This window comes from Pogona vitticeps, chromosome 5 (assembly GCF_051106095.1).
Source record: "Pogona vitticeps strain Pit_001003342236 chromosome 5, PviZW2.1, whole genome shotgun sequence".
Taxonomy (NCBI): domain Eukaryota; kingdom Metazoa; phylum Chordata; class Lepidosauria; order Squamata; family Agamidae; genus Pogona; species Pogona vitticeps.
Window position 1 is genome coordinate 85,894,055 of NC_135787.1, and position 27,760 is coordinate 85,921,814.

At 40.6% G+C, this 27,760-nt stretch overlaps 1 protein-coding gene across 7 annotated transcripts in view; it reads right to left on the minus strand.

The window, feature by feature from the left end:
• Positions 1-27,760, minus strand: part of LCTL (lactase like) — a 170,127-nt gene that overhangs the window by 71,263 nt on the left and 71,104 nt on the right. For all 7 annotated transcript variants that reach the window (XM_073001098.2, XM_020780437.3, XM_020780434.3 and 4 more), the window contains one exon: positions 16,385-16,596. In XM_073001098.2, the coding sequence (XP_072857199.2) occupies positions 16,385-16,508 (124 nt within the window). In that variant the 5' untranslated portion in view covers positions 16,509-16,596. The remainder of the gene's footprint in view (positions 1-16,384; positions 16,597-27,760) is intronic.

Below are 27,760 nucleotides of genomic sequence, written 5' to 3' on the forward strand. Positions count from 1 at the left end.
AGGGTATGGAGGAGAGAAGCTCAAATCCTAAGAAGGAGACCTGGAATGCTGAAGTTGTGAGAATCTACCTAAGGGGTCCAGAATAGATTTAGACTAATCAGGGGAATGGCTGAAAGCGGAAGAAGTAGCGGGTGGTGGAGTGCCTAGGCAAACCAGATCAGCTTGAGGAGCATTTGAGGGCAGTGGAAGTGGATGTGGATCTTCTTGAGATTTATGAGGCTTTCTGGGCTTGGACTTTTTTGATTTCTTGGAAGGCTTCGAAGAGGGTTTTGAGGAAGCTTTCTTAAGTTGCTTCACCAAGATGTCAGGAACCAGTTTCCAGGTGGACAGTATCAGAGCTAAAGTGGATGGGATCAATGGGAGTTTGGGATGATGGAATGGCCCTTATCAAGTTTACTTGGATCTGAGCATGGGCTTTTCAGTGGGCTGAGGGTCTCAAGATGGGTGAGAGGTATGAGGTTCATTTATCTACTTCTACCACAAGTGAGTATTCACCTACTTCTACCATAGGTGACTATTCAAGTTAAAATGCCTGTTCTTGATGGCAAAGGCACAAAACTTGTGACAGTAAGGATACGAGTAATATGTCTCCCCAAGGCAATAAAGACACTGAGAATGTCCGTCCATTAAGGGGACCTTTCTGCCGCAAGAAGTGCACTTCTTGAAAGAGCCTCTGGGGGCAATAAGAAGGGGAGAAAGGGAGGGCAACAAAAATAAAAAATAGGAGAAATAAATTCTACCAAAAAAAAAACAATCAGCCTTTTGCAGATTCAGAAGAAAAAGCCAGCAAAGATGAGAGAAAAAGGCATGAAAGCCATAAGCTCTAGGGAATATTCATAGCTTCCACAGTGGTGGCTGTGAGGAAATAGGAGGAAACTGGGATTTGTAGTCTGTTGGAATCTGTTAGGTTCTGTGTAAAATGGATTTAAAAGCACTGAAATGTTCTCATGAGACTGTTGTTCAGGGTTTGCTTTGCCTGGCACAGAGATAAGAAGCAAGGACGAGGAGACTGGGGGAAGCCGAAACAATACATACAGCTTAATTGGCGTTAGATAAAGCACCTGGATCTTCTCATGTGAAATAAGGGAATGGACTGTGTTACACCCACTTGATCTTAATTGGTTAGCAGCTTGGAAGTGTCATGAAGAAGGTGGTACAGAGACATGTAGAAAAATGGTTATTCATGTATGTGACAGATTGATGGTGGATGTTGTGAAGAGAGAGAGGTTTGTCTTTTGTAAGAGAAGAGGGGGTAGAGTTAACCCAGCTTCTCTGGATGCTAATATGTAGAGAGAGCAAAGATGATTACTTAGCTCAGTTCTAGTTGTTCTTATTTTACCTAGGAATAGTAAGCCTATTTAAGCATGGCAACTGCTAGATATGCTTAATGCTATATGCCTTTTAATGCTACAACTGTATTCTAATGAAACTACTTTATTTTCTTAATAAAACAATTATTCTTAACTAAAGGACTTGTCTCTTGAACAGCAGGGTTACACCTAAATCCAGTGGAGATTTGAGAACATCACTAATTGCTACTGTAAAATAGAGAGGTCCTAACTAGCCAGTCTGTTGTGCTGTCTAAGGAAGCACACAGTCAATGGTTGATTGCTTTGAAAGTAAGCAATAGTTTCTTTTAAGGTCGAGTTTGTCCATGGAGCAAGGACTATGCACTTCTGAGGCCTAAAGGACCTACCTCAGGTAATAAAAGTGGTGCTTTGCATCCAAAGTGACTCCTCATTATCATTATCTCTTTAGGGAGAAGTGATCCTGACAGAGGCTAAATGGAACTGAGAGGCCAAAGTTCTTATGTCCCAACACATGCACACTGGGAGAGGGAGTAGACTCATGATCTCTATGTTTAAGATCTAGAATATTCTGAAGCGTCACATGTGCTATTTCATTTTTCATTATTTTATTACGTCTTCTCTTGTAGTTTTTGTAGTTGTTTTCCATTTTTAAGCAATTCTATTTTATTTTATCTTAATGTTATGGTTGTTATTTTACATTAGTTGTTATGTTGTTATTACTTGTTTGTACACCGCCCAGATGGCAGCCAGATGGGCAGTATAAAAATCGAATGAACGAATGAATGAATATGCGCACAGATAATCTATAAGTGTGATTTGCAAAGACCACAAAGAAGAAGTAGTTTAATCCCAAGGATGATGTTATTCAATTTAGGCAGTGCTGTGATTTGTTCAGATTACTACGCCCCTTGCACAAGTAAAGTATGTGGAATAAGTACATGTACCTGCACAGTGAAGTGACATTATGATACACATACCATAATATTACATGCCAAAAGAAGAACAGTGAAAAGGAGAATTTGAGACAAAGCTCACATTTATAGTGTTACCTCCTATTGTTAAAATGCATAGTTTTGTTCTAAGATATGAAGCGATTCTTCATTCAATTGTTTTTAAAAATTACAATTCACAGTCAGGTGGTAGTGGATTTGAGGATAACGTTCATGAGTAATGACAGAGCCATTGCACCCTATAGGAATGAATATTGGAGATCATTACAGATCCTAAATTCTACCTCTGTAAAATTATAGCCCTCCATTATGGATGAGCATTATGAATTCCCCTAAACTTCAATCTTTGATGAATCCCTTTCATTTGCAGTTGTTGCTTTCTAAATGATGGATTAATGGGGGATCTGTTTGAGCCCAATATTGGATTAGCAAAAGCCTTTTTACAGCATAGGCAGGTTAAATGTGAAAGATCAGTCTGTATCAAAGCCTTTAGGAAAAGACAGATTCATTCAGCAAACAGACACTTATGGTTGTCTAGGATGTCCTTTGAAAGTCCTGACAGTCTGTTAGAAAGAAAGGAAATGCCATTATAAGCCATGGCCCAAGGCATGCAGAAGACGAATTAATGTAACAGCGCCTCTGTAAAATGTCTGCCTTTCGCTTAGACAAGCGTCTGTAGGAAGGGGAGGAGAATGACAAAGGTTTTCACCAAATTAAATTTTACACTAGATTTTTGCAACCTTTGCATAATTTTTGTGTCCTGATAGTTTAAAGTTATTTCATAGTGATTTCAAAGTCTTCGATAGAGGTCAATATTTAAAATATTATTATAAGCTGCGATCATGTATATCTGGGGAGTAAAAAGTCTGTATTCTCCAAGCATACTGCCAGCATAATGTAAGAGAGACTGAAATGTGAACCAGAAAGTCCCAAATTCAGACCACACTTTTGCCAGGGACTCACAAGCTACAGTGGAACCTCTACTTACAAATTTAATCCGTCCCAGAAGATGTTCGTTAGTTGAAATGTTCGTAAGTAGAAGCAAAATTTCCCATAGGAATACACAGAAAACTGATTAATCTGTTCCGGCTATTTTTTTGATTCTTATGTCAAGGCGCCGTTTGTACGTCGAAGCATTCGTTCCCATAGGAACGAATGCAAAGCCAGTTAATCCGTACTCTACCACTAGGGGGAGAATTTTTCTTCTTTTGACCTAAGATGAACTTAGGTAAAAAAAAAAAAAGGGCAGGAAAGGAGGGAGGGGGGAGGGAACACCTTCTAAACAGAACACCTTTAAAAACAAGTACCTCTTAAAGACATGGGGACGTGGTGGTGCTGTGGGCTAAACCACAGAAGCCTGTGCTGCAGGGTCAGAAGACCAGCAGTCGTAAGATCGAATCCACGTGACGGAGTGAGCTCCTGTTGCTTTGTCCCAGCTCCCGCCAACCTAGCAGTTTGAAAGCATGCAAATGCAAGTAGATCAATAGGTACCACCTCGGTGGGAAGGTAACAGCGTTCCGTGTCTAAGTCGCACTGGCCATGTGACCACGGAAGATTGTCTTCGGACAAAATGCTGGTTCTATGGCTTGGAAACGGGGATGAGTACCGCCCCCTAGAGTCGAATACGACTGGACAAAAATTGTCAAGGGGAACCTTTACCTTTACCTTACCTCTTACAGAAAACCAAGCACCTTTTAGCTTAAAAAAGGGCAGGAAAGGAGGGAGGGAGGGAACAACATTTAAACAGAACACTTTTTAAAAAGCCACAGAATCCAGTGAGCATTATTCCAGCACAGAAATCCTCATCACAAAAGGAGAGCATAATGGGGGGGAGGGGGAGAGAGACTTGCGTCTAAACTCCATTTTAAAGCCTGCCTGTCTGGCTGCCTGCATCTACAACCACCACAGCCCCTCACAGAATATTTTCTGATTTTAAAACAGACTTTAGAGCCACATTTTAACCACACAAATTTAAAAACTAAAATCTACAGTGCAAGACCCATCAGAGCACAGAAACATAAACCCCCACCTAGCCCTACCCCCCACTAAGCTGAAAAAACCCTGTACAGTACAGTAAATACAGTGTACTCACCAGAACAGACAGCTTGTCCGTTTTAAACATCAAAAATCCAAAAATCAATTTTTTAAAAAAAAAGCTAAAAAAATACAGTCCGTACAGTACAGTACCAGGCAGTACCAGGAAGTACCAGGCAGTCTGAAGTCTCTTTCTGTACCCACACTCTCTAACCACTGGAGCGAGCGAGGTAGCAGATAAGCAGCCTCTTTGCTGGCCAACAGTTAACTGAAAGTTCAAATTTCCCGCCTTCTCCACATTTTTTCTGTTTGTAAGTAGAAGCAAAATTTTGTGAATGGAGCTGTTCGTAAGTTGAAATGTTCATAGGTAGGGACATTTGTAAGTAGAGGTTCCACTGTACTTCTAACAGAAGCCAGCCTCTGTTTCCGCTTTTTCTCTTTTATTTATATAAATCCATAATATCAGTTATATTCATGACATATTTACAAAGCAAAAGAGGTCAGGTCCCTGCTCTGAGGAGCTAATTATCAATATAAGCCCACCCTACCATGAGACACAGTGGGGCAGCTGCCACAGAGAGCAAATTTGGTATGTCATGAAGAGGCAATCAATTAGTAGCTTTCTAACTGTTCTTGAATGTTTACTGCTAAGGAGGGGTCAAAGTGCTTGTGGGATGTTCTGTGCCAAATTACCTGACTAGCTTTAGATGCTATGAGCTTTAAGCTAGAAAGGGTATTTACTGCTTTGCTTCAAGTGATAAAATGTATTGGGTGTAATTCTTTCCATAGAATAGGCAGGGAGGGACAAGAGCAAGGAAAACAGAGTGAGACTGTAAATGTGTTTCATTTACAGATGTGTAGGCATAGAGTGTATGGGTAGAGTGATGGCTCATGAGACCTGGGTTTGAATCCTCACTCAACCATGGAAACTCATTGGTCTGGTGGAGCTAATAAAACCACTCCTTAAATATCATGGTTATCTTGAAAGGCCATTTATAGCCACTATAAGTCAGTTCCAACGTGATGCAACTAACAATACATAGCTGTAGCAGAGTAAACAAATACTGTACTGGGATTGTGTTAGAAGCTTTGTGGAAAAGATGGGTGTTGGAGCAACATTTGAAAAATATAAGGGTGATACCACACTGGTGTTTTGGGGATCAAAATGAGCACCAAGGGAGAACAAGCAGTCAACTGAGAGGGCAAAAGGCAAATAACAAGGGAGAGATGGGTTAAGGCTATGGACATCTGGTGAACCTTTTAATTATCCATGTCAGATTCAGCAGTAACCATTTCCCATCTGCAGAACCCATACGCACAGGGTTCTGCAGATGCACTTTGCCCATAGTGCACTTGAAGCAATACTGTTGTAACTACATCTTCTTTTGCAGGCAGTAATGACCGATGGTAAGCATATGCATCATGTTTCAAGCAATTCACAAAGATGAACTCAGTGATCCTTACAATCAGCCTCTTGTCCTGCATTACTGATGATACAGAAGTTTGCCTGAGCCTCTCAAGTGACCTCTCTGCCTTTCTACAGTTCCCTGATTCTTAGTGTCTCTGATCTTTCTGGATGGGTAGGCACACTCAGAATGATGCTGGGACAGTCATAAATATGCACATCATGGCAAACTGATGAGAGTCAAGAAAAGCAACTTGTTCAAGAACAAGTATGCAAGGCAGAAGCAGTGTCTGACATTCAGAAATAGAAAGCCAGAATTTTCTGTGCCAACACGCATTTCACTGAAGTCAAACTGATGATGCTAAAAGATTAAACTGAGGGGAGAGCAGACCTGCCTATAACCCAAGACCAATTCATATATATTTGCCTATTTTACAGAAGGTTAAACTCATGATGTTAGAGAAAATATACAAAGGCAAAAACATCCACTCAAACTATATAAAAATGGACAAAGAAAAGAAACCCCAAAATATACATATCTGCTACATATACTTACATATACTTATGAACACAAGCAGATCACCATCATGTAGACACAGACACAGACTCATACAGTAGTAACAAACAAATCAGGCTATGCACATCATAGACTCCAAAACAAAAACAAAAATGACAATTCATGAACATCCCATTAACAAAACATCCCCTGTAGCCCCTAAAGGTACTTTTCTGTTTCTATTGTGTGGAAGGGGGGCTGGAAACACCTCAAAATAAAGTATCGAGCTGCAGCCACCCATCATCATCAGCAGCAGCAGCATCTTGTGCTGGCAGAGCAAATCAACATTCTATATGGCAATTCTAAAAACGGGGAAGTTCCCCAAAAATTATAACTTTGAAACTGTGCTTCAGATCAGCACCAAATTTGGAATGCTTTTCACAGACAGTCTGCTCTTGTTCTGTGTCAAATCTGGAGATGTTTGGGTACAGGGTTTTTGAGTTATTAGTTTTTTAATGTAAATCTGTTTCAACCCACCCCTTCAAGAAACAGGCAACTTTAAATGTCCTGAGATTTAAAATATATAATATAAACTGAAAAGACCAATCTTGCTGATCTTGGAAGAGAATCACTGGCCCCATCTGTTTCTTGTTTTTGTTTTATTTGGGAGGAATTGAGGTTGTAGGTAGCTCAAATACTGGTTCTCAAAAAAGGCCTTTCAAATGGGAGAAACAGTTATTTCTTATCAAATTGCATGCATGGAGCAGGCTTGACAGCAATAACTCTGCAAAGTAATTATTGCAGCTTCATAGGCAGGAAAGGAAGATATTTGGATAGCTTAGGTCAATGAAAGGTCACAGAAATAGACTGAAAAGACAGGTCTTTTTTGAAGACTCAAAAAACAGGCTTTCTTTAAAGAAATTAATGGAATAACAGCCTTCCAGAAAGCAGGACATTTAGCCATCTATCTCCAGGGAAAGTACTTCTCCATTACAAGAGCACAGAGCATAGTGTTCATCCCAGCCCGGAGTGCTTTCAGTAAATATACTCTCAGGATTTCTGAGATCAGCCTTCAGACACAAGTTTTCGAAGTGGAGATCAGCTTTATGTCTGGGGAGGGTGTGGGAAACAATGTAAACTTCTGAACCAATCAATTTGGACCCAATTGAATTTTTAACTACTTCCTTGCCAAACAGGGATTCATGCTTGCAAAGGTGTTCTGTGTCTAGTTTTAAAAATATTTTAAAAGATATTTTAAAAAGAATAGAGAACAAATATTAAAAAGTTCACTCATTTAATGTATGAAATTCCTTTCCCTCTCCTTTCTGGCTGAGGATGGTTTTACTCTATGTTACCAAAGCTTTGGTGCCTATATCCTGTCATAGTCTCAACCATTCCACTTGTCCTGTCACTACAGAATTGCTTGGTAATTAAAACATAACAAAACTCCAAAGATATCATGTGCCATCCAGTCACTTCTGGTGTGTAGTGACTATTAAGAATCAATGAGTTCCAAAAAGTCATATTATTAATAGCTCTGCTCAGATCTTGCAAATTAACATTCAGTGTTGTAGAATAACAGCCATGGCAATTGCATTGTACTTGGGTGAGAAAGTAGTTAACTAATGAAAAAAGAAGTCAGCTTGTGGGATTTTCCTTTGCTTGGTGTCCTTTGTGAATGGTAGAGAGCACAAGAGAGTACCCTGTAGACCAGTGGTCCCCAAACTTTTCCCAACCGTGGACTGGTTGGGGGGGTTTCATGTGTGTGGGGGTGTGGCATGCTCACGGGTGGGCATGGTGTGCTTGCAGGGTACCTGGTGCACTCAGGTGCATGCACAGGGTGCACTTGCAGGGGCGCTTGCGAGGGGGTAGGAAATCTGTATCCACAACCCAGTCCTGCCTAGGCCATGGACCGTTGCCAGGTAGCGGACCAAGCGTTGGGGACGCCTGCTGTAGGCCGTCTTGACTACTGACATTGGTATTGTGAACATTCAGGCTGCCCTTTGTCATGTAAAGCTTGGCATCCTTTTTCCTTCTGGCAATGCAGGCACAATATTGTGCAGCAGTATTGATCATTTTCCTGCCATTTTGAAGCACAATATCCCACATTCATAAACGAGAGGGTTAAAAAAAAGAATTAAATATTCTGATAATGCTTGTGGGACCCACATGCAAGTCTTGGAGAAAAACAACTGTTCTAGGAAATTTCATTGGGAACTATACCCCTGTATAGTTTATTGTCATATATTCTTGGGTAGCATCATGATTCATATGCATGTGTTAAGACACTAAAGACTGGTACAGTGCTTTGCTGGGCACATAGGCATTCGAAAAATGCACTAGTTTTACTACCATAGTTACCACAGCTTTTCGCATGGAATCCTGAAAGTTATTGTTCAGTGACATGTAGGAAAACTGTCAGGAATCCCTAGTGCCACCATTTATCCGCCCAACAAAAACTAGAGTCATCATTCTTCCCTGCAAAGACAACGTGACTTTTAGATCCATGCAGTCTCTGGTATGGATATGGTCTTTAAGAATTTTCATCAGCATTGTTAATAGATGATCGTGACATAAATAACTCAAAAACAACGATGATTATAAATATGATAACAGCTCCTTGATTACTGATAGCACAAAAAAAATGGAAGAAGAACTGGATTTTTCAGCCACATGAATGGTTATCATGAAATCTAGAATATTGCAATTAACAATAAACTGGCATCTGAAATTAAGTTTTAAAAAGGAGTGATAAAGATTAATAAATTTAATGAGATATGGGATAACTTTATAAATGCCATATTGAAAAAAGAAAAAGGGCAAAAGTCAAGCAAGAATATATGAGGGGTCTTTTATATATAGTATTAATTGATGGTCTCAGGGGTAAGGGATGCAGTATTTCCTTGTTTTGTTTATGTTTTTCTTTTTCTTGTCTGTAAACAAAATTTAAAAATAAAAAAATTGTTTTAAAAAAAGAAGTTTCATCAGCAAAGACTCATTACCCTTTGAGTTTCTTTTCTACTCTTTGTGCAAATATCTGATTACTGAAAATGCCAGAAAAGAAAAGAAAAGAAAGCTGAAGGGGGAATTTGTAATGCAAAAGAGCATTTTGATCATTATCGATTTAACATTCACATTATAATGCACCTTGCTATAGAATGACTCAAAATTTCATGGCATGATATTCTTAAGAATAGCTAATCAAGTATAACAGCAAACAATCTGTAGTGCAAGTTTCAACACTGCAGATCCTGACGGCATTTCCAGGCCTGTGACGGAAAATGCTACTTTATGTGCAGCTATATCTGGCCTGATATACCAGGTTACATCTCAACGCAGTGAGATCCTGCAAGGCATCTCAGTGTGCTCACAAAGAATCAATAAACATCTAAGTGTTTCCCACTTAGATACAATTCTGCTTACATTCTCATTTTTATGCTGCAGTGGGAAGCTTTGGCAGGATATTGGGTGTCTGTGTGTCAATTTTCTATCTCGAGACACCCTAAGAACCTCAGAGGGCAACAAAAATACCACAAAATGTAAAAAATGAAACTGGAAATGGCTAGAAATACATTTCTAGCTTTGAAAATGTGTGTATTTGAGCATGTACAAAACTGAAGAGAGGGTCCTATAATCTCTTCTAAAGCTGCAAGCCATCTTTTTGTGAGAAGATGGTGCTGGGGAAAGACTGCAGCCACAAAAACAGACTTGGAAGGGCCACATATGATCCCAGGGTTATACTTTGCTCATCTCTTCCTGAGGTTCTGCCACCTCTTGTCTTCCCACTCTCTCTTTGATAAGTCACCTTGACCACTGTTGAAATTTATACTATAAACTCATTGAAGAAAAGGCAGCTCTCTGCCTTACAGAGCTTACAATCTGGGCCCTTTTGAGGAGAAAGGCAGAGTAAAAAAATTAAGTAAATAAATAAATAAAATAAATATATTTCAACAGCTGAGAAACTGACAAAAAGAGCAGTTTATAATGAAGTAATAATAAGCAGCATATTTCACACTATATACTTCAAAAATAATTCCAGTGACTCGAGTAAGGGTTCCTTCTGAGTAAGCAGGCAAACAATGGCAAGCTGCTGTTTCAGTGTAACTGTTATGGGGAGGGGTATGTATTTGAATACTGTACAAATGTATTTAATCTGCAAAACTCTAGCACAGCATAGAGCATTTTGATCAAAGAAATAAAAGTAAGTTAAAATCCTCCAAGCTTTATAGCAAGTAACATTATTCAGAGTTTCCTGTCTCAAAAATTAAAGGGGCATTATGGCTTAGAACTCTCTATAAATTAAATATCAGCTAGTCTGCAAGATTAATATCTATGTAATAGTTATGCACCAGCCCTCAATAAAAAGAGTTTTAATAATCAATTAGTATAATAGAAATTAAAGATGGAAGAGACCTATTAGGAGGTCATCCAGTCCATCCCTTGCTGATGCCAAATTGCTCCCTGAAGTATATTCAGTACTTTAATACACATCTGTCTTATTAAATCTAAGTTTAATGCAAGGTTAAGCATATTGCAGACACTTAAAGCATTCCCGGAATATGTAATATCCCTTCCACATCCAGACTCTTCATAGACTTTCAGTCACGTCTCATGTTCTTAACAGAATTTTATCATATCTCAAGTGCTCCAATATATCTACGCAGGGTTATTCGGCAAATTGAACTTTAATGTGGGACAACCTTCAAAGTAGGTCAATTATTAGATCAAAGTGCTTTGAGTGTCTTTCAAGGTTCACGTTTTCCCGTGGTTCAGTGACTCAAGGCAATTGTATTTTCGTCAGCTCCTCAGAATAGAGAAAGTTTTCTAACACATCAACTTTGACATCAATTAAAGATTCAATTTCTTCCTGTGGAAAGATTTAACTCTCCAAACCTTCACTATTCTGTGGAACAATTTAAACACACACACACACACATACACCCCACACAGGGAGAGAGAGAGAGAGAGAGGGAGAGAGAGAGGGAGAGGGAGGGGGGAGAGAGTAATAGGGTTTTTTTAGTAGGATGAAATATTTTATAGATACTAGTCCCAATTCTAACACTCCTGTGAATCATTTGCATCTGTCCAGCTCCCTTTAGTGCAGTGGGAAACATCTGTGGAACAGTCATGCACTCTGCATACAAAAGGTCAAGGAGGTTCCATGTCTGCAATCTCTTGGTAGGGCTGAGAAATATTTCTGCCTGAAAGCTAGAGATGCTGGCAGCATAAACTACCAGTTCTCAACCTTTGAATCAAATCTTCATTTGTTTTGGATGTCAGCTCCCAGAATCCCAAGTGATTGGCCATGCTGACTAGGGTTTCTGGGCTGCTAAGAACTACTGATAATCCCAAACTTATTAAATAGGCCAGCCATTCAATTAAACATGTGCCAGTCTCTGGTTGCTGTTCATCTTTTACTAGGCTCCGATTCTGAGCATAATACTGATCTCTTACATTCTATTTTCAACACATTTCCTCTCTTCCTACTGCACCACCACTACCCCCACAATATGATATTTTCTAGTCAGTTGTGTATTCTCATTCCTTGTGCATAGTAGGATAAGCCTCAGTTTACTAATTTTTACTCTAGTGAGAGTCCAGGCTTGACTTGATTGAGCACCCACTTTTCTACTTTTCTGGCTGTCGTATATGTAAGGCTCTTCGGCAATACCATAATTTGTATGCCACCATATATTATGCTATTAATTATATTAATTGTATATATTGTATTTTTTCACTTTGTCCTTTATTTATGATATTTTAATTTGCACTTTAACTTCAGTGTTGTATTATTTTGTTATTTTATGGTTTTGTTACTGTTGTAAACTGGCCAGAGTAGACACACACACACACACACACACACACACACACACACACCTCTCTCTCTCTCTCTCTCTCTCTCTCTCTCTCTCTCTCTCTCTCTCTCTCTCTCTCTCTCTCTCTCTCTCTCTCTCTCTCTCTCTCTCTCTCTCTATATATATATATATATATATATATATATATATATATATATATATTGGAATGGTGGCTGCAAGTCGAAAAGTCTGTAGGTCGAATCTCCATTGACCTACAATGCACTGAAAACCAATTAATCCCATAACCAGCGGTTTTTATTCTATTTTTGTCCCATTTTGGGTTTTTTTTGGTCTGTAAGTCAATTCTCCGGCTGCAAGTCGAATCTAAATTTTGCAGCCAGAGAAGTCTGTAACTCGAAAAGTCTGTAAGTCGAGGGTCCACTGTATATCCCAACCTTTTTATCCCTACCTTTCTTCATTTTCTTTCACAGCTTTTCTTCATAGCTCTTCTTTCTCAGTTTCCCGACCTTAAGGAAAGGGTTTGGAAACTAAGAACATAACTTTCCAGTCTGTATTCTGCAGAGTGCACATAGCAATATTGGTTTACCTGAGAGCTAAAAGGCTATGAATGCTTCTCCAAAGTATGTTTTGTATCCACTCAAAGCTTTGCTTCACAATTTGATTAAGTCTAAAACAGCCCTTCAAAATATTTACACTTGTCAAAAAAATAGACCAAACAGTTGCTTTGTTTTTGGGCGAGAAGTGATTAAGTGATGAAGAAAGGAATCAGCTTCTGGTATTTTCCCTTACCTTACTTAGTATCTCTTTGTGAATGGTGGTGAGCACAAGAGAGTATCCTAAGTATAGACCATCCTGACTGCTGTCATTGATGTTAACATTTAGGTTGCCTTTGGTATGTAAAGCTTTGCATTCTTTTTCCTGGCAGCAATATAGGCATGATACTGAGCAGCAATATCAGCCATTTTCTAGCATTTTGGATCATCGACACAGAAATAGAGTGTTTCACATTTGTAAAATGGAGATGTTTTTGAAAAAAGAGAACTGAATAGCCTCACTAGAAAGGTAGAAACATCACCTAGAAACAAGTGGATATCCACCAGATGGATGTCTATATACAAGCAGAAGTCAAACCATGCAGGGACCTGTATTTTTCCATGTATAAGAGCCCCCCCTTTTCTAACCAAAACTTAAGATATCAATATTTTAAACATAAAACAGAACACATTTTTATTTAGATAACATTTACATACCAGTACTGTCATATTATGCATCATACTTTTAACTTTATTCAGCCTCTGGCCTCAGAACACTCAGACATTAGGTATCCCTGTTGCATCTGAGCACTGTTGCAATTGGTTTGTGTAGTTTCAGCTGACATCAGTTATATAAAGCTCGTGATTGGAGGAAGCTAAGTGTCCTGACTGTAGAAAGCTAAGCCTCCTGATTGGAAGCAGCTAAACCTTGGGATTGAAGGAAGTCTGTTTGCAGAGGCAAGGTATGGGCCATTTTGTTCTCTCCTCAGCTTATTTAGTGTATGTCACATTCGACCTTGTTGCCCCTGTCTATTTTGGCCCTCACAAAGTCCCACACCCTTTTCTCTTCCTAACACCAATTATGTATGTTATACATGTGTGCTGCCAAAGCTAAGGTTTACTGAACTTAGGAATCAGAGGTCTGAGTAACAAATATTTATTTATTGTCAAGTAAATCACAAAGGTAAATCACATATGAACTGCATCAGGTATTACCAAGGATTTGATTATGTATGGGGTTGCAAATACTTTTATTACGAACTACTATATACTTTTAATCAATATCTATCTTATAGTACTGATAATTTCATTCCTGCTTGTTCAATGTATTTTAACCTTCTCACTCTCTTAACTCTCTAAGCTCAATTCACTAACCCTCTTCTTCTCTCTCCTAAACCCTAACTGCCATTTCACATCCCCAACTGTCCCTCTAACTCCACCCCTAGTGTCCTATCCTTGGCTCCTCCTTTTTGCACTTCTGTGATGGACAGGCAGGAATGACGTCGTCACTGGAGAAAGCTAAGTGTCCTGACTGTAGGAAGCTAAGCCTCCTGATTGGTAGCAGCTAAACATAGGGATTGAAGGAAGTCTGTTTGCAGAGGTAAGGTATGGGCCATTTTGTTCTCTCCTCAGCTTACTTAGTGTATAAGATCACTCTCAATTTTTAGTCTAATGATTTTAGGAAAAAGTAGTGTCTTATACATGGAAAAATATGGTATGTAACTGCAGAGAAAAGGTGTTCTACTGAAATGTGTGTCTTCTGGTAAGCTGGACAGAATTTAGCATTCCTATTTCATTCCTAGTTTTCAAGTTCCATTTTCCCCAGAAAAACATATTTGATCCCAAGCCTAGGAAATCTTCTAATTGTTTCTACCACTTCATCAATTCATGTTTGAGAGCCAAAGACTGTCTGGTTCACAAAGTGTGGTTCAGGATATCTTACTGGAAGCACATTTCCACTTTGTAGGTAATATATCAGCATTATCCTGGGACAAAAGGCATTCCACATATGAACATTCTGAGAAAAAACAAATACTGTATTTTTTGCTCCATAAGATGCACTTTTTCCACCTCCAAAAGTGGGGTAGAAAGTCTGTGCGTCTTATGGAGCGAAGGTGGTGACGTCGCCCCCACTGACCCCGTGGGGGGGAGCGTCGCAAGGGTCCAAGGGAGCCTTCCAGGACCCTTGTGATGCTCCCCCCCCCACGGGGCCAGCGCGGGCGAAATTGCCAGCTCCCAGGACCTTTTGAGAGGCTTGAAAGCCTCTCAAAAGGTCCTGGAAGGTCGCTATTTCACCCGCGCTGGCCCTGTGGGGGGGAGTGGGGATAGCGTGGCAAGGGTCTGGAAGGCCCCCTCGGACCCTTGCCACGCTAACCCCACCCCCCCTCACGGGGCCAGCGTGGGCGAAATCGCCACCTTCTGGGGCTCTTTTGAAGCTTCCCAATTTTGCCCCCTCTGACCCCGGGGGGGCAGGGTGAGTCTCTAAAGGGTCCTGGAAAACACCCTAGGACCCGTTGGAGGCTCACCCTGCCCCCCCTGCCGGGCTAGAGGGGGCGGAATTGCCATTTTCTGGGGCTCTTCTGAAACTTCCCAAGCTGTAAAAAAGCCCCAGAAGGTGGCGATTTTGGCCCCTCTGACCCTAGGGGGGGCAGGGTGAGTCTCTAAACGGCCCTGGAACACACTCTAGGACCCTTTGGAGGCTCACCCCCCCGCCAGGCTAGAGTGGGCAAAATTGCCATTTTCTGGGGCTCTTCTGAAACTTCCCAAGCTGTAAAAGAGCCCCAGAAGGTGGCGATTTTGGCCCCTCTGACCCTGGGGGGGGCAGGGTGAGTCTCTAAAGGGTCCTGGAACACACTCTAGAACCCTTTGGAGGCTCACCCTGTCCCCCCACTGGGCTAGAGGGGGCAAAATTGCCACCTTCTGGGGCTCTTCTGAAGCTTTCCAAGCCTCAAAAGAGCCCCAGAAGGTGGCGATTTTGGCCCCTCTGACCCCAGGGGGGCAGGGTGAGTCTCTAAAGGGTCCTGCAACACACTCTAGGACCCTTTGGAGCCTCACCCTGCCCCCCTTGGGCTAGAGGGGGCGAAATTGCCACCTTCTGGGGCTCTTCTGAAGCTTTCCAAGCCTCAAAAGAGCCCCAGAAGGTGGTGATTTTGCCCCCTCTGGCCTTCGGGGGGGGGGCTGGGTGAGCCTCCAAAGGGTCCTAGGTTGTGTTCCATAAGACGGACCTCTCCATAAGGCTCGCCAATTTTTAGGAGAAGAAAACAGATTTTTTTTCCTGTTTTCTTCTCCTAAAAATATGGTGCGTCTTATGGAGCAAAAAATACGGTAGGCCTCTTTCCCGTGTTGGAAAGGATCAATGAAAAGAAGACCTAAAAGACAACTTATGATCAGTTCACACAGTTTTTATAATGGGGTTGGGTAGGTTACATTTATCTATCAATCACCGTGAGTTTGATTATATTGCAGAAAGAAAGGATAATGTCTGAATAAATGAAAAATTATCTTAATCAGCATTTCATTTCACACCTAAAAATATGCGTGCAGCAGTTCTTGAGATTGAAACAGAATGGATTCAGATCAAATTTTATTTGTGTTTGAAAGATGGATCTATTCATATACGCATCAAGAATTTTGAAGTAGATTCTCATATCCTGGTGCTCCTGGAAAGAAGAGAAGGGTAATGGAAGAAATCTCTTCTAGGTCAAAATGAAATTTAGTGGCTAGACAATAATGAAACTTAAGTTCAAGTATCTCCTCCTTGTAAACAGTACATAATCCATTATTTCAGCTAATCTGTTTTAAATACCCTCCTAGCCAGCTGCAAAATGTTTAAAAATGTACCTTCAATCTGGTATGCTGCTGTTGCTGCACCCCAAGCAAACTGTTCTGGGAAGGATGCACTTTCAGGGTTACAATCATAGACTGCAGGAGAGGTGCTAGTGGTGGCAGAGGGAGCTGTTGCCATGTTTTGGGGAAGATTTCTCTCTGTCTGTCAACAAGGAATTCCTGGTTCTGCTCTGCCTTTTGGAATCTCCTTTTGCCCCAAGCAGACTCTGTGTGAGCAAGACAGACAAGAAGTGAAATGTAAACTTTGGCGTCAGGTTCAGAGGGCAGCATTTAATATCTCACAAAGAGGGAGGAGAAAAGAGATTAAATAAGCAACAAAGGCAGATGAAATCTGTGAAAATTGTCTTAAAGATATCCTCCTTAAGAGGTTCCTTAATCCACTTTCATTACATCAACTAAAAAGGCACAAAATAATCTGACCATGTTTCTGAGTTGAAAAAACACACACTCTTTTATTTGGCTTGATATTACAACAAGCAATGCAGTATGACGCTTGATGTTAGAGCAAAGCAGTACGAGTAAATCAGAGTAAAGTAGAACTACAGTTGAACATTAAGAAGGCAAAAATTATGACTACAGAACTATCTTTAATGTGGACAATAAATAATTTGAAATTATTAACAATTTTCTGTACTTCAGGAAGTAATCAATCCAAATGGTGATTGCAGCAAAGAAGTTAGAAGAAGGGTGAGACTTGGAAAGGCAGCTATGAAGGAACTAGAGAAGAGCACCAAATGCAAAGATTCGTCACTGGAAAGCAAGGCAAAAATCACCAATACAATTATATTTATAATTACTATTTATGGCTGTGAAAGCTGGACAATGAAGAAAGCTGGCAAGAAAAAGATCTTCCTGCTGGAGGAGAACTATGTGGATACTTTGGACCACCAGTAAGCCATATAAATGGGCCCTAGACCAAATCAAGCCTGAATCTGAATTGAATTTGAATTTACTTTATTGTCATTGTACTTCCATACAACAAAATTAAATGCTATCTCCAGTACACATGATAAAATACACAAGAACATAGCATCCATAACATGAAAACATAGCATACTCCACATAAAAACACATCCCTCTCATTCACATCCACATCCTTCACATTCAGTTTCCCATCAGGCCGCCATACTTGGAGCATATCATGAGAAGAGAAGACACAGTGAAAAGGACAATAATGCTAGGAAAAGTAGAAGGCAGAAGAAAATGAGGAAGACTAAATATAAGGTGGATTGACTCCATAAAGGAAATAGCAGGTTTGAGTTTACAAGAGCTCAGCAGGGCTGTTAATGATAAAGTCAAGCTTTCACATCTGTACATAGCAATTGAAAATCATCTGTGTTGATGATCTTGGACTTGATCTCTGGTGACACATCCTTACATCTGACCTTTTCTAGTTCCTTCACTACTTCTAAGTGTCAGCGTTTTTCTCATTTCTTGGCTGCAATCTCCAATTGGTTTTTTGTTGATTTTACTGTGGTACACAAAAGCTGCAACAATTTCAATTTCTTTATTGTTAACGTGAAAGTAATATTGTTCTTCTGCAGTGATTCTTGTCTTCTGGAAAACAAGCTCTGTGAGAAAACATTGAAAGAACTGGGCATATTTAGACTGACAGGAGATATGAGAGCACTTTTCAAAGGCTGTCAAACAAAGGCTGGATGTGTTCTTGATCCTCCCAGAGTGCAGGACACACAACAAGAGGCTCAAGTTACAGGAAGCCAGATTAAATGAATGCATATTGTAAACGGATTGCTTTGAAGCTCTGACAAAAAAAATTAGAAGGAAAATGCCGAAAAGTTGTTAGTCCCCATTTTCTCTTTTGATTCCAGAAAGCAGACACTTTCCTCATTGAAGACAAAAATCATAGGCCTCCAGTTGGTGAAATATATTTTAAAGTGTCACACTAGATGGCACCATTGCAACTTTATTGATCAGAACTGTTTTCCCTGACAATTTTAAAACAAATCCATATTGATTAATGCTACAGTATATCGGGTCACAGGCGTCACGTACGTGGAAAACAGGGGAGAAGGAAGAAAAAGGTCAAACTCTATTAAGTGAATTCCATACTTGTGAATTCCATACTGCTTTCTTTAATATAATCCTTCCAAACTCAGAGAACATTCACCCAGGAGAGTTGACCTACTCTCTTAAATTACTTGCCTGTCTTATGTGTATGACTAAATTTGGCATTGGATCTGGCTTTGGTCAGACCCCAGTGTGCACGTTTATGTGTATGCATTCATGTTCAGCAAAAAAAAAAAAAAAAAGTGAAAGGTTATAAGGAACATTTTTTAAATGTGAAAAATCTATTTAAAAGCAGTACAGCAACTGCATCTGTCTGATACATATTTCCTAACTTTACAATACCTACTTATTACATTTACATCACATGCATCTTTCAAGAAGCTCGACTGTCTTGCTTTCTCCTTTCTTCAACCCTCACACAGATCCTACAAGGTTGGTCTGGGAAACAGCAAGTGGCTCAAGGCCACTCTGCCAGTGTCACAGCTGGATAGCATCATAGCTGAACAAGGGTTGAACACAGGTCACCCAGGCCCCAATGTAACATGTGAGATACTCATTGGCCTACTGGAGAAGACACTGGACATTGAACACTTAATTTAAGTTTTTTAATCAGAAATTTCTGCACTGTCTAATAATTAAAGGACATTTTCCCAGGTGCTAAAAAACCCACAAAAACCGAAAGGTAGTTGGAGAGCTAGCTAGGAACACTTAGGGGGTTGGGAAGAAGTACTGCACATCTGGCAGGGATTTCTCACTGACAGCTAAGGTACACCACTGTCGTCATGATTAATAATGTGGACATAACACGTGAGTCTCTTAATACTGTGTATTAGCAAAATAATTGGTACCGGTATGTTATATTTCCATGTGCAGATACTAAACAGAGAAACTGGAAAACATTAACCAGGCACTTTGACACAGCCAGGTTTTATGAAAACACTGATCAGCATGTCTTACAAAAATTGCTTAAACTGACACAAAACACTCCTGCTGACTGAAATGAAGGGTGATGAAAAACAACTTAAGAGTAGGCGGGTGAGCCATTAATGTATTGTCAAGAAAATGGTATTACTTCTGATCCTATTTTGTATCTTCATTAATGTTCTAGAAGAGGGAGGAAATAGCAGATTAATTAAATCTTCAGATATTAGGAGTGGGAGGAGTGCAGACATTTGAAACATGGACAGAATTCAACAACACCATTCACCTTGGAAAGAGACAAACTACTACACCTGGTAGAAAAAACAGGAAAAAGAGATTAATGGGGAAGTAGGAAACCTAACAGACTTAGCGAACAACCATTCCGGTCTCCAGAGAGTGATTGTGCGTCTTGGTAAAATACACCATTCTTATTCTTTCAGTAAACTACAGCCTGGATCTTGATCAGAATCAGAATTACAAGTGGGTCTGTGGTCGATGGCAACTCTGGAACAAGCACCAGGACAAGCAGTTCAAGTGCTGCTGGAGTCCAGCCTTCACAGATTGAACTACATGGCAAATACACAGGTGAAAGTGACGGTCAAATCAATCAGTCCAGAAACCTTAGCAATTTCTTTCCGCAATAAGTCACTCATACTGAGGGAGTAACACTAGATCTTAAACAGCAGAGGTGGGCAAATGCTGTTGATTTCTGTCTTTCTTCAGCCCTTGCCAAGCATAGCCAATGTAGAAGGATGATGGAGGCTGCAGTCCTGGAGAGGCTCAAATTGTCTATTCATGTTTAAGAGGCTGAGCAAGGATCATGTTTCCCAGGATTAGGAGTATTCTAGTCTTTAATGCTGTTCTTTCCAACTGTACTACCAGCAGCAATCTGCTCTCTTTTGCTCAGGAAAGCAAACATCAATGGCTAACCCAATTAATATGATTAAGGGCATAAGTAATTATATTTGCTCAGAAGTGTCTGCTTATACTGTCCCACATTTACAAACTACTGAGAAGACAGGAGATTACGGGTAAGGAACCTTTGGCCCATCAGATTTTGGGACAATTATGATCATCTCTTGTGGCATTCGCACATCATGGCCCCTGCCTGACTCTCCAAACACTGAGCACACAAAGGCAAACCAATACTCCTTTTCACCGGCTGCCACCAGTTGATCCCTAAATCAACATACTTTACTTATGGAAGGATGAAGGTCCAAACCTCACTTGTCTTTTAAAAAAACCAAGTTTATTGATTATAGATATTTGATAATTAATCATAAGTAACTTCTACAGGTTTATTTATCATCAGTCTCAATCTTCTACTTGTTATAACAGTTTTTATTCACAAACCACAACTCAGATCTCCCAAATACCACACTCTATCTCCCTCTCCTCTCTGACTGACTGACTCTCTCACTCTCTGACTCCGCCTCTTTTTACATCTCTCTCTGCTCCGCCTCTCGGCAATATTAGCCTGCAACATGAATATGCACAACTACTTAACATAATAAGGGTGAACGCTACACCTCTCATAACTGGCATGATGGCTCAAGCCTCTAGGAAGTGGAGGTCTAGAATATCTGGAAAGCCAAATGTTCACCAACCTTCGTAGCAGAGGACACTGCAACATGTCAAGCCGACCAGAATATAGAACCAACCCACCCCCCATCTTGGTTCCAATACTGAGAGAATGGGAAAGCTAGGAGACCTCCAGATGTTTCAAATTCTAAGCAAGAGACGGGGCTTCCTAACAAAAGTCTTTAGAACACCTGGTAAAGCAGAAGAGTTTTCAGTTTTTTAGAGTCATGTGGCCTTTGGTCCTGTACTCCCAGACGGAACATTTTCCTTCGGGTCCAGATATTTCAATAAGAGTGATACAAGTCACCTGTATTTCAGCTGCAGTCTAGCAAACAGCCTTATACTGAGTCAGAGCTTAGGCCATCTAAGCCAGTGGTCCCCAACCTTGGGCCTCCAGATGTTCTTGGACTTCAACTCCCAGAAATCCTGGTCAGTAGGGGTGGTGGTGAAGGCTTCTGGGAGTTGTAGTCCAAGAACATCTGGAGGCCCAAGGTTGGGGACTACTGATCTAAGCTACTATTATGTCACTTTAATTAGTATTTTTCCAATCACCTGCAAAGCGATGTAAGTAGCTCTGCAGTATTTTAATTTGACAGAGCAATCTAGCTATTTGAAATCTAGTTAAAAACTGGCTTTAAGAAACCACAACTCATGCTTTTATAGTATTTATTGTTCCAGGTATTATTAAGGATTTTTAGTGATGCAAGGAGATGATTATGTTGTTCTGAAACTATCGTGAGACACATATTTGCCCTATAGCTGAGATAATGGATCAGAATTATAAAAACAAGCAGCAGATAGCATGGTTATGTGTTGCTTGATTTCATAACATAAATGATAGAAAAAGTAAAGGATACATCTGTGAAGACTCTCAATCATCCAGGTGTGGCTAGCTGGAAGTTTAGTCAAGGTAACTGGACTTCTTGTTAGGTTGAAATGTTTCACTACTCATTCAAGCACCTAGTGCTTAAAATGGCAGGGCTTAATTTATAAATGTATTACTATTGCAGAAATTGCTTAATAAAAGAAGTATTTGGGACAGATTCCATATCTCATTCAATTTCAGTTCTTTTGATCTTTCATCCTCTTTTCATTCAATTCAAAGACATTTAAACAGTTGCTTTGTAAAGATGAAACTGCACATATATTTCCCTTCCTGAACAAAATAATTGTAAACACTACACCTAAGTTAAACAGATGGCTTTGCTCAATTTTTGTGGAATACAGACATTCCTCCTAGATGCTCCTTTGAAAATCTGCCTGGGTATCTTGGACCTGTCAGAGCAAATGTACTAAGGCAGCAAATTCGCCTTAACAGATGATTGTGAAATATTCAACAAGCAATGACAACATCTTAATATTAATAGGTGATCAGCTTTTCTTCCTTTGGATTTCATTTTCTGTCTTGTTTTATTTGTTTGCTTTTCCCCACTAGAAAATATGTCCTATGGAGACAAAATGAAGAAAGATACCAAAGCAACCACCGACCTTCATTACACCAGAAGTCTTATGTTGCTTAATAGCTTGCTTAAACAATCAAAGAATTCAATTGGAGTGAGTTTAGTGCAGCCTTCAAATCACACACTACTGTCAAGTTTGTTTTTGCACCTGCAAGCAGTCCTGCCATTCCTTTTTTTCTTCTGTGAACCTCCTGTGGTGGCAAATCACCTATGGAATGTGACACAGAACCCCTACATTATTTCATACTCCAGAATACCAATTTTTCAAAACTCAGAATGGGCATCTTTCTTTCTTTCTTTCTGCCTCTTTTTTTCATCCACAGGAATTGAGCCCTTCATGGCTCTAATTCTTTTAATTAGTTCTTATAAAGCCAAAAAAAAAATCTGAAATTGCTCCTTTTTTCTGGCTTCCAAGAATTCCAAAGAAACTATTTGCACAGCATAGCACTCTGTCCAGTGAGAATGTATCCAAAGCGAGGCAGCTAATGCAAGGTAAGTGACAGAACACATTCAGTGTGAAAGAAAGCATTAAACTGATTCCTGGCCACACATTTTTAGCTCCAGCCTGTGCAAATATTTAAAAAGATTTTTTTTAAACCTCAAAGATAATAATATTCAGCAGCTCATTCATTTAAACTGTGAAATTACTGATTTTTGCTTTGTTGCTGGAGTTGCGCTCAAATCTAGTTTTATCTGGTTTACTCATGAGTATGTTTACCCCGTTTACTCATATGTTTACAGATCCAATAATTCCATATCATTTTTAGATGTAACCCTCCCTAAACCATCATCAGATCATTGATCACATTTACCCCAACAGACTACAACACAAAATTCATGTGTCCTTCAGTGCATAGCTTTGCAGTGGCACAAAAACATGAAACTGAAGCATGGATCCACATAAACATTTTTCAGAAGGATCATCCACAAATCACTGTCCAATCATAGGCTCCTCAAGTGCATGGCCTTGCAGTGGCACAAAAACACCAACTCAAGGCACAGATCCTCATGGATCTACATGATTTTTTTTGTAGGATAACAGTTCCCTCTAAACTGAGTGCTCCATCAGCCGCTTTGTTTAGTCATAATTTCACATGCAACCCTGCACTCCCCCCAGCATGCACGGGCTGTTGCTCCCACACAGTGGGGCCAAATATTAGAGGGAATGTTGTGTAAGATCATCCACAAACCACTATCAAATCATAGGGACCATTTGTGGCCAAAGACTACACCACAGAAATCATGAGCCCCCCAGCAGTGGTACAAAAACATGGATCTGATGTATGGATCCACATTGTTTTTATGCAGGATTGTGGCGGAATGCCCAAGTCATGCCTGTCCATCATATGGAGCTCTAGGGCAGGAGCCTATGGCAGGATAGGAGGGGCGGAGTCAAGAGAACAGTTGGAGACTGAGGGGAGGTAGAGAAGAGGTTTTGGTTAAGACAGAGTTTGGAAAGTTGTTGCATGTTAGAGAATACATAAGAGATAAAAGTAATAGAAAATAGATAGTCAGAAGATATTGTTACAGTGGTTAGTGTGAATGAATACAAGCAAGCAAATGTGTAATCCTAGCCAAGTTTAATGACTGAACAATAAAAGAACATCTATGACTTTACTTTTGTGTTTCACCCATCAAACAATAAATAAACCAGTTATATTTGGCAGCCCAGATCTAAGAAACGTATTTAGATCCACTGGTAGCAGCAGATAAAGGGAGAAAATAGTACATCGTGTCCGAAGGTGGACCTGTGTTTGAGGGAAAACACACAGGGAACACTGGGGGGACGCGACAAAGTGGTGGCAAAGTGGTGGGATGCGAGGCGAATAAACTCCAGTGAGCCAAAGAAAGAAATTTTCTGAGTATTTATTTATTTATTTATTTATTCAATTTCTACCCCGCCCCTCTAGACAACGTCTACTCTGAGGGACCTGTTAGTTGAGGGCTGAGGAGAAGGAGTGGGAAACCCTAGAGCTCTTAGTGAATAACTTGGAAGGGACTCCTGATTGTAGACCTTGCAGACTTATACAGGAACAAGACTCTGAGGAGAATTATTCTGTGATTAAACTGTACCTCACACTTAGAGTGAAAGGCCAAGGGGATAACTTTAGATTCAAGCTCTGAGAAAGGAGCGCTGAGGCGACAAAGGTGGAAGCCAAGGTCAAAGATATAGCTGAGGTGACTAAAACTAACTGAGGATTGCATAAAATAAAAACTTATGAGAAAAAGCTTGGTGTCTGGAGGCAGAAAGAAACAGTGTATCAGACCCAGGAACAGCGAGGCTGGGTGCCCAGCTTAGAATAGTGCTGCACCCAGCATTCCATCTGCTGTGCTCGGTCCTGGATGATCATACCTGTAGCAGAATCCAAGGGAGCAGATTTCTTCTGTATTGGACCTAAAGCCTGCTTGATACCATCATACACTCCTTTTATGTTATCTGTGCTCACTGCTATCTGTATCTGAGAGCAGAGCTAAAGCCAATAATCGTTGGACCATCTCCTGGCAGCCTGTTGGACTTGGCTACGAGCAGCTCAGAAGAGCTTGCAAGTTGTACTCGCTAGGACAGGCTTTGTATGCTGCTAGAGCTCTCCTCTTATCCTTGATGGCTGGCATCAACTCCAAATGGGCTTCGAACCAGTCAGCCATCTTTTTGGTCTTCTTGCCAAAGGTGGACAAGGCAGTGTTATACACAGCGTTATTGAAATGTTCCCATCGTGTGGGGAAAATTTATGCTGTTATGCTGTTACAATGTATATGTCTGTGGCAGTAGCAAATGTATATATCTATGGCAATGGCAGGCCTCATGCTAAAACTGCAAGTCACTAGCTTCCAGTAACATGATTCATTAACCTGCTGTTTACCTGTCTCTGGATAATGTAGTTAAAGTGTTCGTGTATTCAGGAACTTGTCTAACTTGTCTGTGTATTTGGATGTTATCTGTGTCTGTTTACTATTAGCTGTCTGTTTATCAGCCTGTCTGTTGATTCTCGCTGTGTATTCAGGAAATTAAATGCCTCTGTTTAAAATAGTATTGATTAACTAGAGCAAATGTAGTAGGAAAACAATAAAAGAGGAGGAGGCGAGAGATTGAGAGATTCCCTCTGAACAGCTGCCTCACACTCGAGTGTCCCGTCTCTTCTTTTCCCCCTTGCTGGTCAAGGGCGAGGCTTCATCTACAAATTCCTGCACTGAGGCTTCATCTGCAAGATCCCTACTTCCCATCATCTTGCAGATCCCAACATGTGGTGCCCTCTCTGAGGTCCACTCTCGAAGACCACCTACTCATCACGCCCGATGAGTACGACTGAGGTCAACATTCGACAATTCACATTCATCCCGCCCGGCACGGGCCCCAAGACGCGTCAATCATCCGCAAGGATCCCTCGGTGAGTGTTGAATTTGTCAAGTAAGACACCTAGACTCCTAACAACATGGGGACTTATATATCAAGTCTTCAAGAACAATATGTACAGGACCAGGAATGGTCTAAAATAGATAGCTGTTTTCATGGACAGCCAAGAGTTAAAGCAGAAGTGATTACTGACCAGCCTAGGAAGACTTCCTTGAAAACTCCAGATGAATTAAAAGCATTGCCTCTCAGTCTTCCTCCTTTAGAAACTAGCTGTGTAATTCCCACCCCTCCTGTCATTGAGAGAGCAGCACAAGCAGAGAAAGATGTGCCAGCTGTTTCTGCTAGTTGCGAATTGTTCCCAGCTCAAGGCATCCACAAACTGCAAAGCAGTAACCAGGACAATGGGGTGGACTCTTTATCTGCCCCATGGCTTGTCTCTCATGACTGCAAGGCCTTGACAAAAGATTCCTTTCCTCCAGCAGGACTCATTTCCCTTCCAGAATGGCATGATTTAGCATTCAAGCAAACAGAAATTAACGCTGGGGCACCCCCTGATGGTCCTCCAATTCAGCCAATGTTTATGGGAGGAGCTGCATTTGCTACTGCTGTTCAGCAAGGCTTCACGGCAGCAGCTCTAACTCAAGCAGCAGGAATAACTATAAACACATTCCAATCAGCAAATCAAAATGCATGCCTGACTTGCTCCCTTGCTGGCCTGGAAGCAGCGGCTACCTCAGTGTCTCCGCCTGTTCAGCCAAAGTTGCATGATATTCCAGGGAATTGGGACCCAGGCCCAAGGAAAATAACAGGGGATTTGCAGGGTGGTATACAAAAGAAGCTTTACAGGCATGCCGTGTGTCTTCTGAGGAATTGGGGTGGGAGGAACTGAACCAGCTCCTTAAAGTTTTTCCCCATCACCATCGTTCAGGTGCATTTGCATCAGCTGGACCTGGAAGGGTTTTCTCAAGCGCTTGGGCAAATTCCTCCACTTTTCTTTGATTGTGAGTCTTGCTGATGTCAATATGTGGTCTTCCTTCCTTTTTCGTGTGATACAATATCTTTGTTCACAGTTTTACTCTACTACACATCAGGGAGTGATCAGTATCACAATCAGCACTCTGGTAACTGCATGTGATCATAATACTAGAAAGGCTAGAACGTCTAGTGAGGATCAAATCAAGCTGATGCCAATGCTTGGATCTTGGATGTCTCCAGGAAACTCTGTGTTGAAGCTTCATATTAAAGAATGTGTTGCTGACACATAGACCATAATAACAGCAAAACTCTAGCAAGCGTTGGCCATTTTCGTTCATCTCTCCAATGCCAAAACAGCCTAGACAAGTGGGCCAAGAATTGTGATCAGCACCAACTCTAGCATTAAAGTCTCTGAGAATGAACAGTGCCTCTCTTTCAGGGACTTTTTTGATAGTAGCTGCCAGATCGTCATAGAATTTGTCTTTCATTTCTGTAGTGGATGACAGTGTTGGTGCATACGCACTAATGAGGGTTACTGGTCCTGTTGATGAGTGGAGTTGCAGAGACAGATTCTTTCACTCCCCACAGTAGATAGTCAAGTTGTACAAGGTTATTGTATTAGCTAAAAGCCGTCACACTTATTTAAAATACAAATATAATCAAATAAAATCAGAATAAAATCACAGAGATATAAAATAACAAGAGACCGTTCATATCTGGGAGTCCCCAGCACAATTGATTGCAATGACTCTCAGGAAAGTAGCGCAACTGTTTCTGGCCGCTTTTGCAAACAGCGCTGTTCTGTAAGTGATATATCAGTCACAATCCAAAAGTAATCTGACCACCTTTGTCTGAGGGCTTTCCTCCTGTAGAGCAGCCAAAATGTTACCCAGGAATTTTTCTCTGGGGTTTGATAGAGCTGACAGTTAAGTAAATAGTGGACAACATCCTCTATCTCACCTGCTCTGCAAATACACAGCCTTAGATGCTTGGGAACATTCATGTACTTGCCATCCCACAGTAGGTGGAACAATGCATCTCAGAAGAGTATTT